Below are 14,717 nucleotides of genomic sequence, written 5' to 3'. Positions count from 1 at the left end.
GGGGGGGGGGGGGATAGATAACCCCAAAGGAGAGTTGAACTCCTGACCTCTTGATTGTGAGGTGTTGGTCTGTACCAACTGAGCTACACCCTTGAGGTTAATTGACAATCCTTGTTCCTTCAGTAACATATGAACTAACTTCAGCATATGTTTACTTGCTCATACCACATGGGATATGCTATGGTTTAGTGTATCACATTTAGTAAATTCAAATTAATGTAGACAGACCTGCTCGCTGTGACCCTGAGGGAAGTAGACCACGCGGCTCCCAACAGCAGGTAGAGAAACAAGAGGGCCCGCACATGCATGCCATAGCTCAGAATTCAAGCATCTTCTTTCCCCTGCAACATGTTCCACCAACCATAGTTTAGGAAAAGAACGGGGTTCTATAAATCAAATGACCCCATGACACTAAACACTAAAGACCGGTCCTCCATCGGCCCTTCTCTACTCTTTTGTCAAAAGAATGCATACCATAGCTTTCTCTCATCAAAAACATTTAAAGAATGCAAAAACAGCAGCAAGAACGGAGGAATTTCAAGAAAATGATAATCTAAGCTAGTTAGCTACGCACAGTTCAAATCCCCAAATCTCTGAACAAGATTGACTCATCCAGGATCCTCTCTTCAAATATATCGAAAGGAATGCTAACACAATGGCATGAAAAGGGAGTACTTCAGGAGAAAGGTCATCTAGCAAGTTAGCTACAGATAGCTCAAACCCAAAAAACAACGAAGAAAGCTGACTACAAGATCCTACACATTAATTATCCGCTTCAACCCTAACAGTAAGGGCATATTGTTACATCAGAACACTGAAGCAGGATAGGTGGAAATTCACATGAAAGGTTACACAAATTCGAAAAGAAGGGAAACATTGAAAGTCGATAGCGACGTAAGCTCACCTTCTTGGGCCTGATGGGTGAAACCGGAAGAGGAGAGCCTCATTCTCCAGATTCAGAACGACTTTCAAGGAGTTACCAGACGACCCACACAAGACCCAAAACTGAAGCTAATCTTCAGAAACGAGCAAAACCTTTTTCCAAAAGATGCCCTTTCCGGCAAACAACCACTTCCTTCACTCGCTTCTTGCCCCAAACAACCATACCTCCACTCCACCTCTTGCTCAACCCCAATGGCCAATCAATAATTGACCTGAACTTATCAGTCGCGCTGTTCAATGTCTTCTTCCAAGCACCACACAGCCTCAACTATCCACCAGAAATATTAAACGATAAATCAGATATAAGCTTCAAAACCTTCATCGGCAGCTGAAACCAAACCTCCCCCCACCCCCAAACCTTCATTCAAAACAGGTTCCACAACAGGAAGTTATTCTTTTCAGCCTAATCCAGTCCAAGATCCTCACCAATCGAACCCCTTACGCTCCAATCACCAATCACTCAACTTTCACATCCACAAACCAGTGAAGCCACACATTGCGAGCTCACACCAGAGCTCCTAGGGTTTCCCACACTACAAAACAAGCAGAACACGTATACCAAACTGCAAAAAACGACGAAACCACTAGATCTCAGCTACCTGAAACAGCAAAAACCCCACCATTTCGAGAATAAAAACAAAGACAGAACAAACCAGAAACCCTAACCTGAAGTCCTGAACTTTCAATACACCGAATACTCGACTTTAATTTGCAGGTAACTCCAGATCACCGCCTCCGATACACAAAAACAGCTTCAGATTCCACAATTCCAGCCGCGAAACTAGCATTTCTTAGAAGGATTTTTACTTTTACTTCACAACAACTACTCACATCATTGCTTGGACTCTCCCCAAATCGAATTTGCAGAGACGTTTCTGTGAGACGATCCAAGGCTCAAAATCTGTAGAATCACACTTTACAGTTGCTTTTCTGACTTTCTCTCTCTCCCTCTCTCTCTCTCTAGCTTCGTGTTTCCCCAAGTTAGATAGCTACTGTTTCTGGTTCTGCTCTCTCCCTCTTCTCCCTTCTCTCTTCTCTCTTCTCTCCCTATAATCAATCAATACAACCGCCATTATTTTCCTGTCCCATTTTATATGGAAAGAGAAAAACGTAAGAATTTCTTTTCTTTTTATTTTAAATGAAACTCTCATATTTTACGTAACGAGGTCTGAATGTCCGATTCGGACATGGGTATTTTTTTTTTTACGATAATACCCTTGAATTTGGTCTTTTTTTACAGAGACTTGCCACCAATGAGTTGTCAGATAGCTGTGAGCATTGATTGGAGTGCAAGTGCATGGTTTGGAGAGTGGAGAGTACGTGTGCTAGTTTGGTCAGCTTTGACCTAAACCCTTCAAGGCTCTGTTTGGATAATAAGTTCTCCTAGCAATTTTATGATTTGTTCCACAAAATTCACACCAATGAGCTTTTGTGGATAATCAATGGATTCAATTGTGTGGATGTTCCAAACACGCCCTACTTGACTTTTCAGTATAGATTTATATTGTTCCTTGTTCCTTCTCATTTTCTTTTATGAGTGAAACCCATTTTTGGTGTGGATGAGCTTGGATTTAATGATATATTAAATGAATACTCTTCGTACTAATATGCTTTTAAATCTTCTTTACCATATAAATAATGACCAAATTAATTTAACCTTTTTTTATAATAAGTTGTGTACCAACTACCAAATACAATATGTGATTGGATGTTATAGAGATATTGTGATGTACTATGAGGACATACATTAATGTTGAACTTGTAGCATAATCAAAATAATATTCGTTTAATGCTTAAATTAATTAGTATAAATGATTAATAGACTTACATAATTATCAATGCAAATAATATATGTTGTATTTAATAATCATAGTTGAAAATTAGGTTTTGACTTGTGCGAGTTCTTAACATAGGAACAAAAAATAAAAAAGCAAAAAAGGCTTGCGCAAGTCACTCGGGTCAATTCAAAAAAACATGAAGCCTGTCAAGAGTTATAAAGACCATAAGTTTACTCTACAACTATTTACCCAGAAAAAAAAAAATTCTCTACACCTAAAAAGACCTAAGAATTTTTTGTTCGTTATCAACAATATTAGCTTATTTTCTTTCTTATTTGTAAAACAACCATAGCTTCAGTCCCTCGTCATCCTCACTTGGAGAAGAAGAAGAAGGAAAATATTATGTAAAAAAAAATTATAATTCATCTTGACTAAGATTAACTCACTAAATCACCAGGATTTGAAAAGGGCGAACTGAGCCCAAAAAACCTGGTTTTCCCAATCGTCATCACCATTGATGCATAGTTATAGAATTATTACTTAATAATTTTCTTACTTATTTTAAATATATACATGCATTGCTATCAATGGAATTCTCTTCTTTAATTAGTTGATTTTGTACTTGTAGTACTAGTCTTGTGTTCAAATTTGATGACAAGAGACAAATTGAAGGTAGAGAAGATTCTTTATCCTAAACTTTTGCTCATATTACATTAATAATCTCTTTCTTTTAGTCAGCGTAGCTTTATTTCATATGCAATTATCGCATCAAAATATTTTCTTAAGAATAGAAAATCTAAAAACTATTTCCTATTTTCACCATTTTTTCCCAACATTTTATTCTTGTTTCAAAATAGTTTTCAAGAAACCATACTAACAAATCTAGTTCTTGAATTAAGATTGGGCATCAAAACAGAGAAGACAAGTTCTTTATTATAGTTTTCTTTATCTCCACCTTTGACATTGCTATCAACAAAGGGAGCAAATAAATTAAACAATCTAAACTTTAAGAGATCCAAAGATCAACAATCAAATCGACACCTTGATCACATATGAGCATCCCAAGATATGTCTTCGTTACATATTTCAAATGGCAATCCCCAAATAGGAATTCCTTAATTTGCGCAGCTTCGTTTTAGAGAGAATCTGTCACTAAATTCACTTATCTATAATAATGATTATCCTCCAATTCATAGAGAAAATGAAAGATTTTACATAGAGCTATTTTTGAAGGAAAACCCAAGAAAAATATCTACTATAAAGACAGAGGACAACCAATAGGGAATGAATTATGAAAACAAGACAAATCCATGATAAAAACAACCCAAAGATATGTATTATAATAATAAAAAGATAGTCTACTTTATCAAGTTTTCAAAATCTTTTCTTTGAAGAACTTATGCTACTTCAAATCAGATTATATTGCAGAATATGTAATTCTTGAAATCAATTCCAATCAATTAATGTAATTTCATTTTAAAAACATGGTTTCCAGCACCCAAACCTATTTGTGGATCCTATATACCTTTACCTATTGTCACGTGGCAAATAAAATAAGACTTAAACTTTGTGGACATATGCACCCAAGGTACCCTAATCATGTATAAAAGTTTAATTTAAATAGAGTTAACCAAGTAGTAAAATAGAAAAATAAAATTCAAAACCATGGAAGGAGTGCACAGTAGTGGTTGGAGTACCGTAAACATGCATGTACATGCATGGGATGCATGCCAAAATAGATGACGATATTTGATTGAATTAGGTTTTGAAATTAGAAAACTAAGGAAGTCCATATACTATCAATCAAACAATTAAAATTTTCTCCATCAACATTTCACATGACATGATGAGGATGAGTCACTTTAATAAGCTTATCAAAGTGAAGTGCGTGAACAAGTTCTTCCCATATACAATAATTATTCTGAATTTTTAAACCAATTTAATGTCATTATCAATTTAAACAACTAACAAAACATTAATTATAAGGATTTGTTCTCTTTTTTAGCAACCTTGGATGATTTGTATCATCATACAAAAGAAAAAACAATTTCAGATCCACTGAAAATGTTCTCTTTTTTAACTTTCAATTTTTACTTTGCTTCACTGAAAATGTGTCAAATAAGGTTGATTTGAGAAATCCAACCATAATCTTGGGTAATGTAGTGGTTTGGATACTAGGAAAATTCCTCATTGAATTCGGCTGAACGCTTCTTAACATGGATTAATTTTTTGGTTTCATTAATTGTTAAGAAAAAATGTCAACCTCAACAATGCATAATCTAGTTGAGTTAGGGTAGGATTGGTGGATCAAGTGAATCAAGTCAAGAAATGTCGCTCAATATTTTGTATATGAATATAAAAGAGAAGCTCAATAAGTTTCATTTGTTTACTTATTTTTCGTGGGGGTATATATTTACTTCATATGTAAAAGAACAAAAATGTGTAAATTATTCTCATGGTTTAAAGTATCTCTGATACCGATACGATACCCTCTGATACGTATCTTAAATTTAACTGACCGATACGATACACACCGATATGATACATGAAATTTTTAAAATTATTTCGTATCGATATATATCCTATGATACACATCGATATGCACCAATACACTATCGATACGTATTGATACTCTATGAAAAATATAAAATCAATGTGAAATATATGTTTCGGTATGTATCAGTACGTATCGGTGAGTATTTGTATGTATCGATCGGTACGTATCGATGAGTATCAATACGTATCGGTGAGTATCGATATGTACCGATACAGTACGTTACGGTCATATAGTGGCCAAGATGAGTATTTTGTTCAGAAAACACGAATTTTTGAGGGGTTTTTGTTCCAAAGTTGCTGCCAGTCATATTTCTCTCTAACTAAAGTGGAAAACAAGGTTGGGAACAAGGATTTTACATTTATGGGACAACTACAAACCTTAAATTCTTAGTGCGATACTCTCAATTTAGTGTTTATGCATAATACATGTTATCAATAGTTTTTTTTAACAAAATTTTTATGCAAAAGTGTTTCATATCTATTTATGTGCTTATCTTTAGCGTATCTTAGTGTATCTCCGATACGATACGATACCCTCCTATACGTATTTTAATTTTGGTCGATCGATACGGTGACCGATACCGATACTTTAATCCTTGATTATTCTACTTAACAACTCCGTTAGACCTCTGCATAATCCATTATTCTCTTACTAATCACTAAGTTGACTAACATACTAATCAATCAAGTGTCACAAATCGAAAAAGGAAGGGAAAAAAAGAGTCAATTATGCGTTGATAGTTCTATATAAAGAATATATATATATATATATATATGGAAAAAGAACCTTGCGAGTCTAGCGTAAACACTTAGACATAGTAGACACAAAATGACCATGCTGGCCCCCATTATGTGAGTTAAAGATGCTCCCGCCCGTTTTGCCATTGGCGCGCACGTTTAGAGTTTTCTCGCTAGACTAAAAGATAGATTTGTTTGATACTTTTAATGTTGCAATTTATTATTGATGCAAAAAATTTTAGACCTTGTATCGATGCAAAAGTATATCTATCTGTATTTTATTCTTCATAATTATATTCATCTCCAAACAATAGATCGAGAAGCAAAATTATTAAAATAAAAAAGAGGAGAGGAAATCCCAAAACTTTTTATATATTTATCTAACTACATTTGTAAGTTAAAACCAATAGCCTTCAAATTTCAAGTCATTTCAACAAAATGTAATCATATTGGTTGAATCATGAATTTTGAACATTGTTAAGTCACCTTTTAATATTTTGGTTTATTATTGTTAGGCCACCTTAATTTTAGTATATGATCAAATGGTTAGTAAAAAATAAGGCATTGATATGTAAGTTGAATCAATACTCAATTGATTGTAGTATTGAAAAACAACCATAAAGTCCACTATATGTGCTATGGCTGCTTTAAATGGCTTGGACGTTTTTCTAAATTTAGCTAAGTGGGAATCCAACGAATGGTGGCCATTAATTTGACATAGAACTAAGTAAAAGCTCATATCTTATGAGATTCATTGTTAATGATCTCTCTAGTGGAAGCCTTTATCCCACAAAGCCCAATAGATGAGCCAATGTAGTTGGTTGTTTCCTTCCATTATAGAAAGGGAATGGAGTCAAATCAACTCCAACTTGAAGATTGAAGCACATGAAACCCACCTCCAATATCTACTCGGCTTGACTGCCACTGAGAAAACCGGTTGACCCTAGTGGGCTTGCGTGGGACCGATGGATATACAACTTTGGCTAATATAAACTCATGGAGTGTTTTTTATGGGAGAATGCAGTTCTCCGCAAATATGAGGACCAATGGGAGGGTATAAAGAAATCTCTATAAAGGTGTTATTTTGCCTTTTATGGGAGGTAGAGTGGTCATTTCACCCTCATGTGTAGGAGGTGTTACTGTCAGACTCCTCCTACAAAAACCATTTTCTCTAAATTCATATAAATTCTTAGGGGAGGATTTACCTACACGGTCGTATAACCCTTGCACTAGTGCGAGGTCAATGAGGGAATATGCAAGGACATACAATAGGAGGGGTAGGACAGTCATTTTACCCCATTGTGTGTGGATGTAGGGAAACAGGATTGGCTAGTGTTCTTTTTCTTAAATTCATATAAAAAAAGGATAGTGAATTTTGTAAAGTCACAATAGTATAGACATTGATAAGGTCATGTTATTGAACCCTAATATCATTATTGATCAAACTTCTTCAAACAACCATGTAATATTGGGTTTTCTTGTCCACAAAATTCCGTCCTAACTGAATTATTATGTGACAAAAATGATAAATAATTTTAAATTAATTGTCACCAACATCTTGACAATAGGTTAAATCCATTAAAATTTATCCAGAAAAAAAAAGTTAGACCCATTAGAAAAAGTTAATGATCCATATGGTCCACTTGACACACAACCACAACGAGCCACCTTCTATGTGGATGTGTCTTGAAGTGGACATGAAAAAGGAGCTGACAAAAAACACCCATTTCCAAGAGTCCCTATTGTTGAAAACTAGAAGGTAATAGTGTAACCAAAATTCTTTTCACTTGTTTGCCATATCATTATTTTCATGCGGCAAGTTTTGACCTAATCCTTCTTGCCACACTCATAAAAAATTAGGTTTGCCACGCTGCTAGCATGCAATTTTTCTCTCACATGTTTTTCTTTTTCAATTTTCCATTGCCTGTTTTGAAAATATGGACCCCATGTACACCCATGTATAAACTAAGATGAAATAAGGTACTATGTAGTGTGTACATTAGCTTATATAACTCATAGATGGTGTCCTAAAAATGTATCCAATAAAAAATGTAGATGGGTTGGAATCTGAGATGCAATATGCCCGTTGCCTAGTTAACATTGACAGTATTAAAATGGCGTCTCTAAGACTCTAACTCCTACCTTCGTGGGTATGGAACTGTATTTTATAAGTTATTTTAAAGTGGGTTTCGTTTTAAATTCAATTATTGAGGTGTTACCGTTCAAATTTATTGTCAATCTAACTGTTATTCTAAAGATTAAGTTCATGCAATGTTAATTTTTTTTTGTTTTTTAAATATATTTATTGACATCCTTTAAGGTGTCAAATAATTTATAAGTTTTTATTTTGGGGGTTTCATTAATTCAAGACAAATGATGATAGAGTCAATTGAGATAGTATGACCATGTACAAAGGAGACCATTGGATGCCTCAGTAAGGAGGAGTGACTTGATTCAGTTGGAGAGTGCTACAAGAGATAGGGACAGGCCTAAATTGAATATAGAAGAAGTGATAAGAAAAAATATACATACAGTTGGGCTCGATTCGAGTATGACCACAGATAGAGTTTTGTGGAGGACAAGGAATCGTATAGCCGACCTCTTATAGGGGATGTTCTGGTGATACGCCTTTGACTACAGTTTTATTATTTTTCTCTTCATGTTAGGTCTCTTGTGTTGCATCTTTTTATCTTTTTTCATATCGGATTCATTTAACCAACCCCATTTAGTTTGGATAAAGTTATACTTGTTGTTGTATAATGTTTATAATTTTTTGTTTCAATGCAAATATATACTGTCATTTTAAAAATGTGCTTCAAAATGTGTAAGATAATGACAACTTTTGATATTTTCTTCGATACTATATAATAAAAATATTTTTAAGTAACATAAAATTAAAGAAATATTTAGTCTATACTCTATAACAAAATATTTTCAAGTAAAATTATATTTTAATATAAAATTTTACTAAGAAGCATATGAAGGGCTTGTTACCTTTTAATTTAGGGTGGGGGGGAGGTTGGAGTTTTCACACAAAAAAAATAAAAAAAATTCATTCACAATCAAAGGGCATATTGAAATGCCAACACGAATGTTTTTGTTCTTAGAGTTAAGACCCAAAGGATGCAATTTATTGAGCCTCATGGGGCAAAAACACTGATGTACAATTTGAAGCAAATCTTTATGAAACAAGGATATCCAAAGTCCTGGGAAGGGAAACCAACTGCCCATTTAGAAATAGAATGTGCAAATGATTCAACTTGATAACTAATTTAAAGTCTAAATAATTAAAAGCAATTCTGGGGGGACCATGAGTTCAAGAGCTCGTGCACCCTTCCCAATTGCATTATAATTAAAGATATGACTATATTTTTATTATGAAAAAAAATATGGATATGGGTAAGAGTACGTTAGGCTCATATAGATAGCTGGTCCTAGCTAGGGTCCCCTAAGACATTTTTATACTTAAAAAAAATTAAAAAATATATCGGTCAAACTTAAATATTATTGTTTAAATATTCTTAAGTAAATATTAAGCCTTCAAAAGAAGAAGTTAAAGAAATTACTTTAAACTAATACCAAAAGGAAATTTCTCTAGACTTGTATTTTTGTAACCAATGAATTTATGAGTTATATTTATTCAATAGATATTTTGGGATCAAGCAGTGAATTGGTCATAATTAGTAAATACACGTATCCAAATGTTTCATTCAAAAAGGCATAATTTGGTGTATTAATCCAAAATGTTAATTAAATACGTGTATTTTAAAGGCAGTCAGTTGTATTATAGACATCTACTCAATAAAAGGTCAGGTTTAAAAAAAAAATTCCCATTCCTGACCTATGTTAAGGTTTAAAGTGGGAAAAAATAAAAATAAAAAAATAATATCCAAATCCTGATTTCCTACTTGTCTTCTATTTTACCCTAATCCTAAGAGAAAACATTTTCTTCTTCAGTAGGACTGTGGGAGGATGATTACAACGGCAAGAAAGGCAAATCTTCCTTGTCCTTCTTCTCTTTCTCTCTCCTCCCCTCCCCTCCCCAAGTGGTAATAATTGATTATGGAAAAGAATGATACTTCAGAGATGAGAGATGAAGATTTCAGATATAGATAGAAAGAGTTAAAGATTGATTTATTTAGAGAGAGAAAGAAGGGCTAAGGCCATAGCTCTCCTGAAAAATTGGTTTTTATCTATTTGTTGGAGATGGATTTTCTTTATTTTTTATTTTTTATTGGCGTAAACTTTGTACATAATCATAAGAAGGTCGAAGCGATTTGCCTTCAGTATTTATAATAATTGAATTGTAGAGATGATCGGATATGTGTGTTTGGGTTCCTGCAAAAATGATCTCCTTTCAATTACTTTAAAATGATAATTGAAAATAATTTAGAAATTGAAGTTTGGGATGGATCTGATTGATCACTTCTATTTTTATTTGTTCTGTTTTACATCTTTTTTTATCTTCTATTAGAGATTCCATTCACAAGATGAATTAAAGGTGTATATTAATGAACTCGGTCCTACTTACAGTGTTTTTATTTTAGTTCATCTATGCTAATCAAGCAATGCTATTATTCAGAACCTAAATTTAAGAAATTCAAAAGAATGAGAAATGATTTCAAATTGAATAGATTGGATTTAAGTGACCATATAAGTATGAAAGATTAGAATTTAGTTGTAAATACCCAGTTTTAGTTCATTCTTAATACGTATTTTTACAAAACAATCGTGTTAAATACATATCATATCATTGTCGTACATATTTTATTGCATCAAATATTTTAAAAATATTATTACCGTATGGGCCATTTAATTACCATACGACATATCTGTTCCCATTTTTTGCCTTGCCTAACTTATAAACTATGGAATTGATTGCCAATAATATATATATAAAAAAAAAATAAAAAAAAATAAAAAAACAAATCCCCAATTTCCTCCCTCTCTATTTCTCCTTCCCCTTCCCTCTGGCCTCTCTCTCTCCTCTCCCTCTGCTCTCTTTCTCCCAGACCGCACCCCCAGCCAAGCAACCACCTTTGCCTTCAAACACGAACCGACTCCGCCAATTTGTATAAACATCTTCTTACCTAAAAAAGAAAAAAAAAATTTGTAAAATATGTCAATGTTTTATATGTACTGATGATATGTATTCCTTAATCTAGAAGGCAAATTATTTAGATATTTTCTATGGTATTTTACTAATCAAATCTTACCATGTGGTCATATGATACGAAGGCATTTTAGTCATTTGATCCATTTTTCTCTTTCAACCTTCCCAAGTCTAACCTCTAATATGACTCTAATCTAATTAGCTCTGACCTAGATCTAGTCGCAGCCATCAGATTATGATATCTAAAATAAACTATACAAAATCCAATATGTGCCATGTCATTTGAAGTGGATAAGAAGAGAAAGCGCCACTTGATGTGGTGGTGATTGTCGATTACAGATAAGTGCTGACCTAAGTCCTAGGAGGTGTCGTTTTTTCAACTCTCACTAACATATGCTTGACATCCTGATAGGTCTCTCTCTCTCTCTCTCTCTCTTATCCCCATCTTTCGACCCCACCTTTTAGTGGTAGCTTGAAAATGATGGAAAAGAACAATACCAGCAACAAGGGTGTCTTCGACCATCCTCATTCCTCAATTTATTGCCACATGGCATCATGGGATTGTACTTTATATTTAAGAGAGATGGTGAGTTCCATTGATAAATGACTCGCCCTTTTCCATCATATTTTCGATGGAAATTATACACCATTATTTGGTGACTGCAGAAACTTATGATGTCTTCTATAAATAAAAAAATTACTTTCAAAATTTTTTGAGAAAAAAATCGCTTTCATTAATTAAATTCAGTTCTTTAATCTCATGTGCACGGAGTCCTTTGGGTTATGTTTGGATGCCAAAAACAAAAAAAGAAAAAACTCAATTTGATCAAAAAATAGATACATAACTCACTTATTATCATGATTTTTATTTTATTATAATTTTTCTTTTTTCCCTTAGCATCCAAACAGAGGCTTAATCCATCAATCATATATGGAAGGAATGGAAATTAAAAAAACATATTTTATAAAAAGGAAAAAAAAATTTCTCGTTGGGGCTCACACTCCACACTGTTACTTCCCCTCACCTGGGGCTGGTTTGAACCTCTGATAGGACCACTTTGACCATCTTAAACTCCCACTGTAGACTGGCTGGCTTACCTGAACGCCACCACACCACCTTCATAGCTAGGTCAGAAGACAAAACTGACAAAACTTTTCAGTCCCAGCTGCTCCAGCCTTCTAGGTTCCAGGTCGACCACATGCACACGCTTACACTCTGTACCCCATTAATCTACTATTCATCAACCTCTTCAAAATCATTTTTGGAAAACTATATGGTTTTAACCTTTTAGGTATCCATCTCGGATCGGCTTAATTATTTGGCCGATTCTTTTTTTTTTTTGATAAAATATTTGGCCGATTCATATCGGTTGTAAGTGATGATCAGGGATTTACTAATTGGTATTAGATATGGTATCGTTCTAGTCTAGGTAGATACCGAATGGATTTTCCATGGTAAATTAAAGGCGTTTCAAATTAGCTATTTTTAATTGTAAAGACAATTGAAGGGGAGGGAAGTGAAATTTTCATACTTAAATATATGTAATCATAACTCATGTGACATTAACTTCCAATCATTATGCAAAACCTTTTGTTATAATATGTAAAATAAAAATTACATGTAAAATATATTACTAAATTTCTTCTAGGACCATACGTTACAACCACTTGCACAGTAGTTCACGAGAGAAGGGCGCCGTTGAACGAAAGCGGGTGTGGCGGTCCATGACCCCTGGATGCCAGAAGGCATCCTTGGGGTGATCTCGTAGTTCCTACGAGGTGGAGATGATGGAGTCAGTCCATAGATTTTCCTTCATTTTGCCGCAATTGCTCAAAGGGTTGGATTTGTGTTTTGTCTCCAATCTTCGCCTAATCTTAAAACCTTCACTATAGAAAAGGGAACAAGCACCTTTTTCTGCTGCTTCCCCCCCCCCCATATGTAGATCTTCCTAAAAGTGAGAACACTGCTGCCCAACTTATAACCTGTTACCCAACTTATAACCTGATCACTCTCCGGCTTCATCCTAGTGGCAGTATTCATATATGGATCACTCCTGCATTCTCCCCATGGGATAATAGTTATAAACATATCTTCTTAAAATATGAAAATTTTACTTTTCTCCCCTCTAAATTTCCATTACATTCAAATAGATCTTAAATAAAACAAAATTTATGTCATCAATTACAACTTGACTTGTTCAGTTACTTAACGTCCTACTATAGCTAACCTAATAGCTATCGAGGTGCCATAACCATCATTACAATTTATATTAAATTTCATACAAGTCATAATAAACGATATGGATAACAAATTACCAAAAAAAGCCATCCAGCTTGATGTATCCTTCTATCAAAGCTTGTCGCAGTCCCGCAAGATCTTTCAAGCCTTGGGTGCTACCAATTATATTGCACCAAGTCCGTAATTCAAAGCAGGATAGTGAAATTTAGGACCTGTTTGATTTTGTTTTTGTTGTTTCTGTGTCTCGAAACAACAGAAATGGAATTTATACTAAGAAACAATTTTGAAATTGTAAAAAAGTGTTTGAATTTTCTATTTCTAGAAACGTTTTCAACAATGCGGTAGGGAGTGCTTTCAGGTTCAGGACATGAGTAAAGACATGACGTTACAGGTATTGCAACTCACTAGTGAAGACACGATGTTGGAGTTGCAGGTATGCTTCATGGAGATGAGCTTTAGAAAGATGAAAACAGTTCAAAACTATGAGTTTTGCAGAACCAAGTTGAAGTCGTCGCTTCTGGATAGCGAGAAATTTCAACAGTGGGTTGGGGTTGGGGTAGGTCGAGTGAAGTATCAGATTTTTCATAATTTTTGTCCCTCTCACTTGTTTCTAGAAAAAGAAAAATAAGTTTGACTTATTTATCCATTCATGTTTCTAAACACAGAAATAACCATAAATTTCTATTTCGAAAAACAAGTGAAACAAGATAGAAAAATCAAACAACTTTTTGGGTGTTTTTCCATTTTTTAGCAGAAAAAATGAAAAAACACATTTCTGAAAACAAAATCAAACAGACCTTAAAATGAAAGGGAACTACAAAAATCCAACCACTATGAAAACCATATGAATTAAAACAACCATATATATAAACTTGATTCGAATTTAAATTTTTACGATCATATAAAACTCTCTCTCTCTCTTAAACTAGGTATATATTATCATTGATAGCTTGAAAACCTCATTCTACCAACCCATATCTCGCATATAAACTGGATTTATAAATGATAGTTGACAACCTGACAGCCTCATTCAACCAACCTATGTATCAAGTCATTTGGCAGAACTTAAAATGGTTATTGCTTAGTTGCGTAAGGGTCCACAAGACATGCGTTGTTGTACTATATGATTTGTAAGTAGTTTAGCTATTTTCCTCCCACTTTTGGTAATTTTTTTATTTAATTAAAAAAATAAGCAAAAATAATTCGTGGCTGCAAGAATTAATTAGTGCTTTCCAACCCATGATTTTTGTAATGAACTCCAGCCAACCCATCCCTGATTTAGGTTCCACCTTCAAACCACTAAGTACATGCACAACCACGTGCATCTTTTTGGTTAAATAATTTAAATATT

At 34.0% G+C, this 14,717-nt stretch overlaps 1 protein-coding gene across 1 annotated transcript in view; it reads right to left on the bottom strand.

Moving 5' to 3' along the window:
* LOC122069813 (auxin response factor 6-like) overlaps positions 1–2,006 on the bottom strand; it is a 9,831-nt gene extending 7,825 nt beyond the window's left edge. The window contains exons 1-3 of the mRNA XM_042633905.1: positions 1,609–2,006; positions 905–1,505; positions 229–341 (exon numbers count right to left, since the gene is read on the bottom strand). Coding sequence (XP_042489839.1) covers positions 229–341; positions 905–947 — 156 coding nt within the window. The 5' untranslated portion in view covers positions 948–1,505; positions 1,609–2,006. The remainder of the gene's footprint in view (positions 1–228; positions 342–904; positions 1,506–1,608) is intronic.
* Positions 2,007–14,717: the final 12,711 nt, after the last annotated feature.

The sequence above is a fragment of the Macadamia integrifolia genome, unplaced genomic scaffold (assembly GCF_013358625.1).
Source record: "Macadamia integrifolia cultivar HAES 741 unplaced genomic scaffold, SCU_Mint_v3 scaffold721, whole genome shotgun sequence".
In the NCBI taxonomy this organism is placed as follows: Eukaryota; Viridiplantae; Streptophyta; class Magnoliopsida; order Proteales; family Proteaceae; genus Macadamia; species Macadamia integrifolia.
This window is presented reverse-complemented; position numbering and strand designations above follow the sequence as displayed.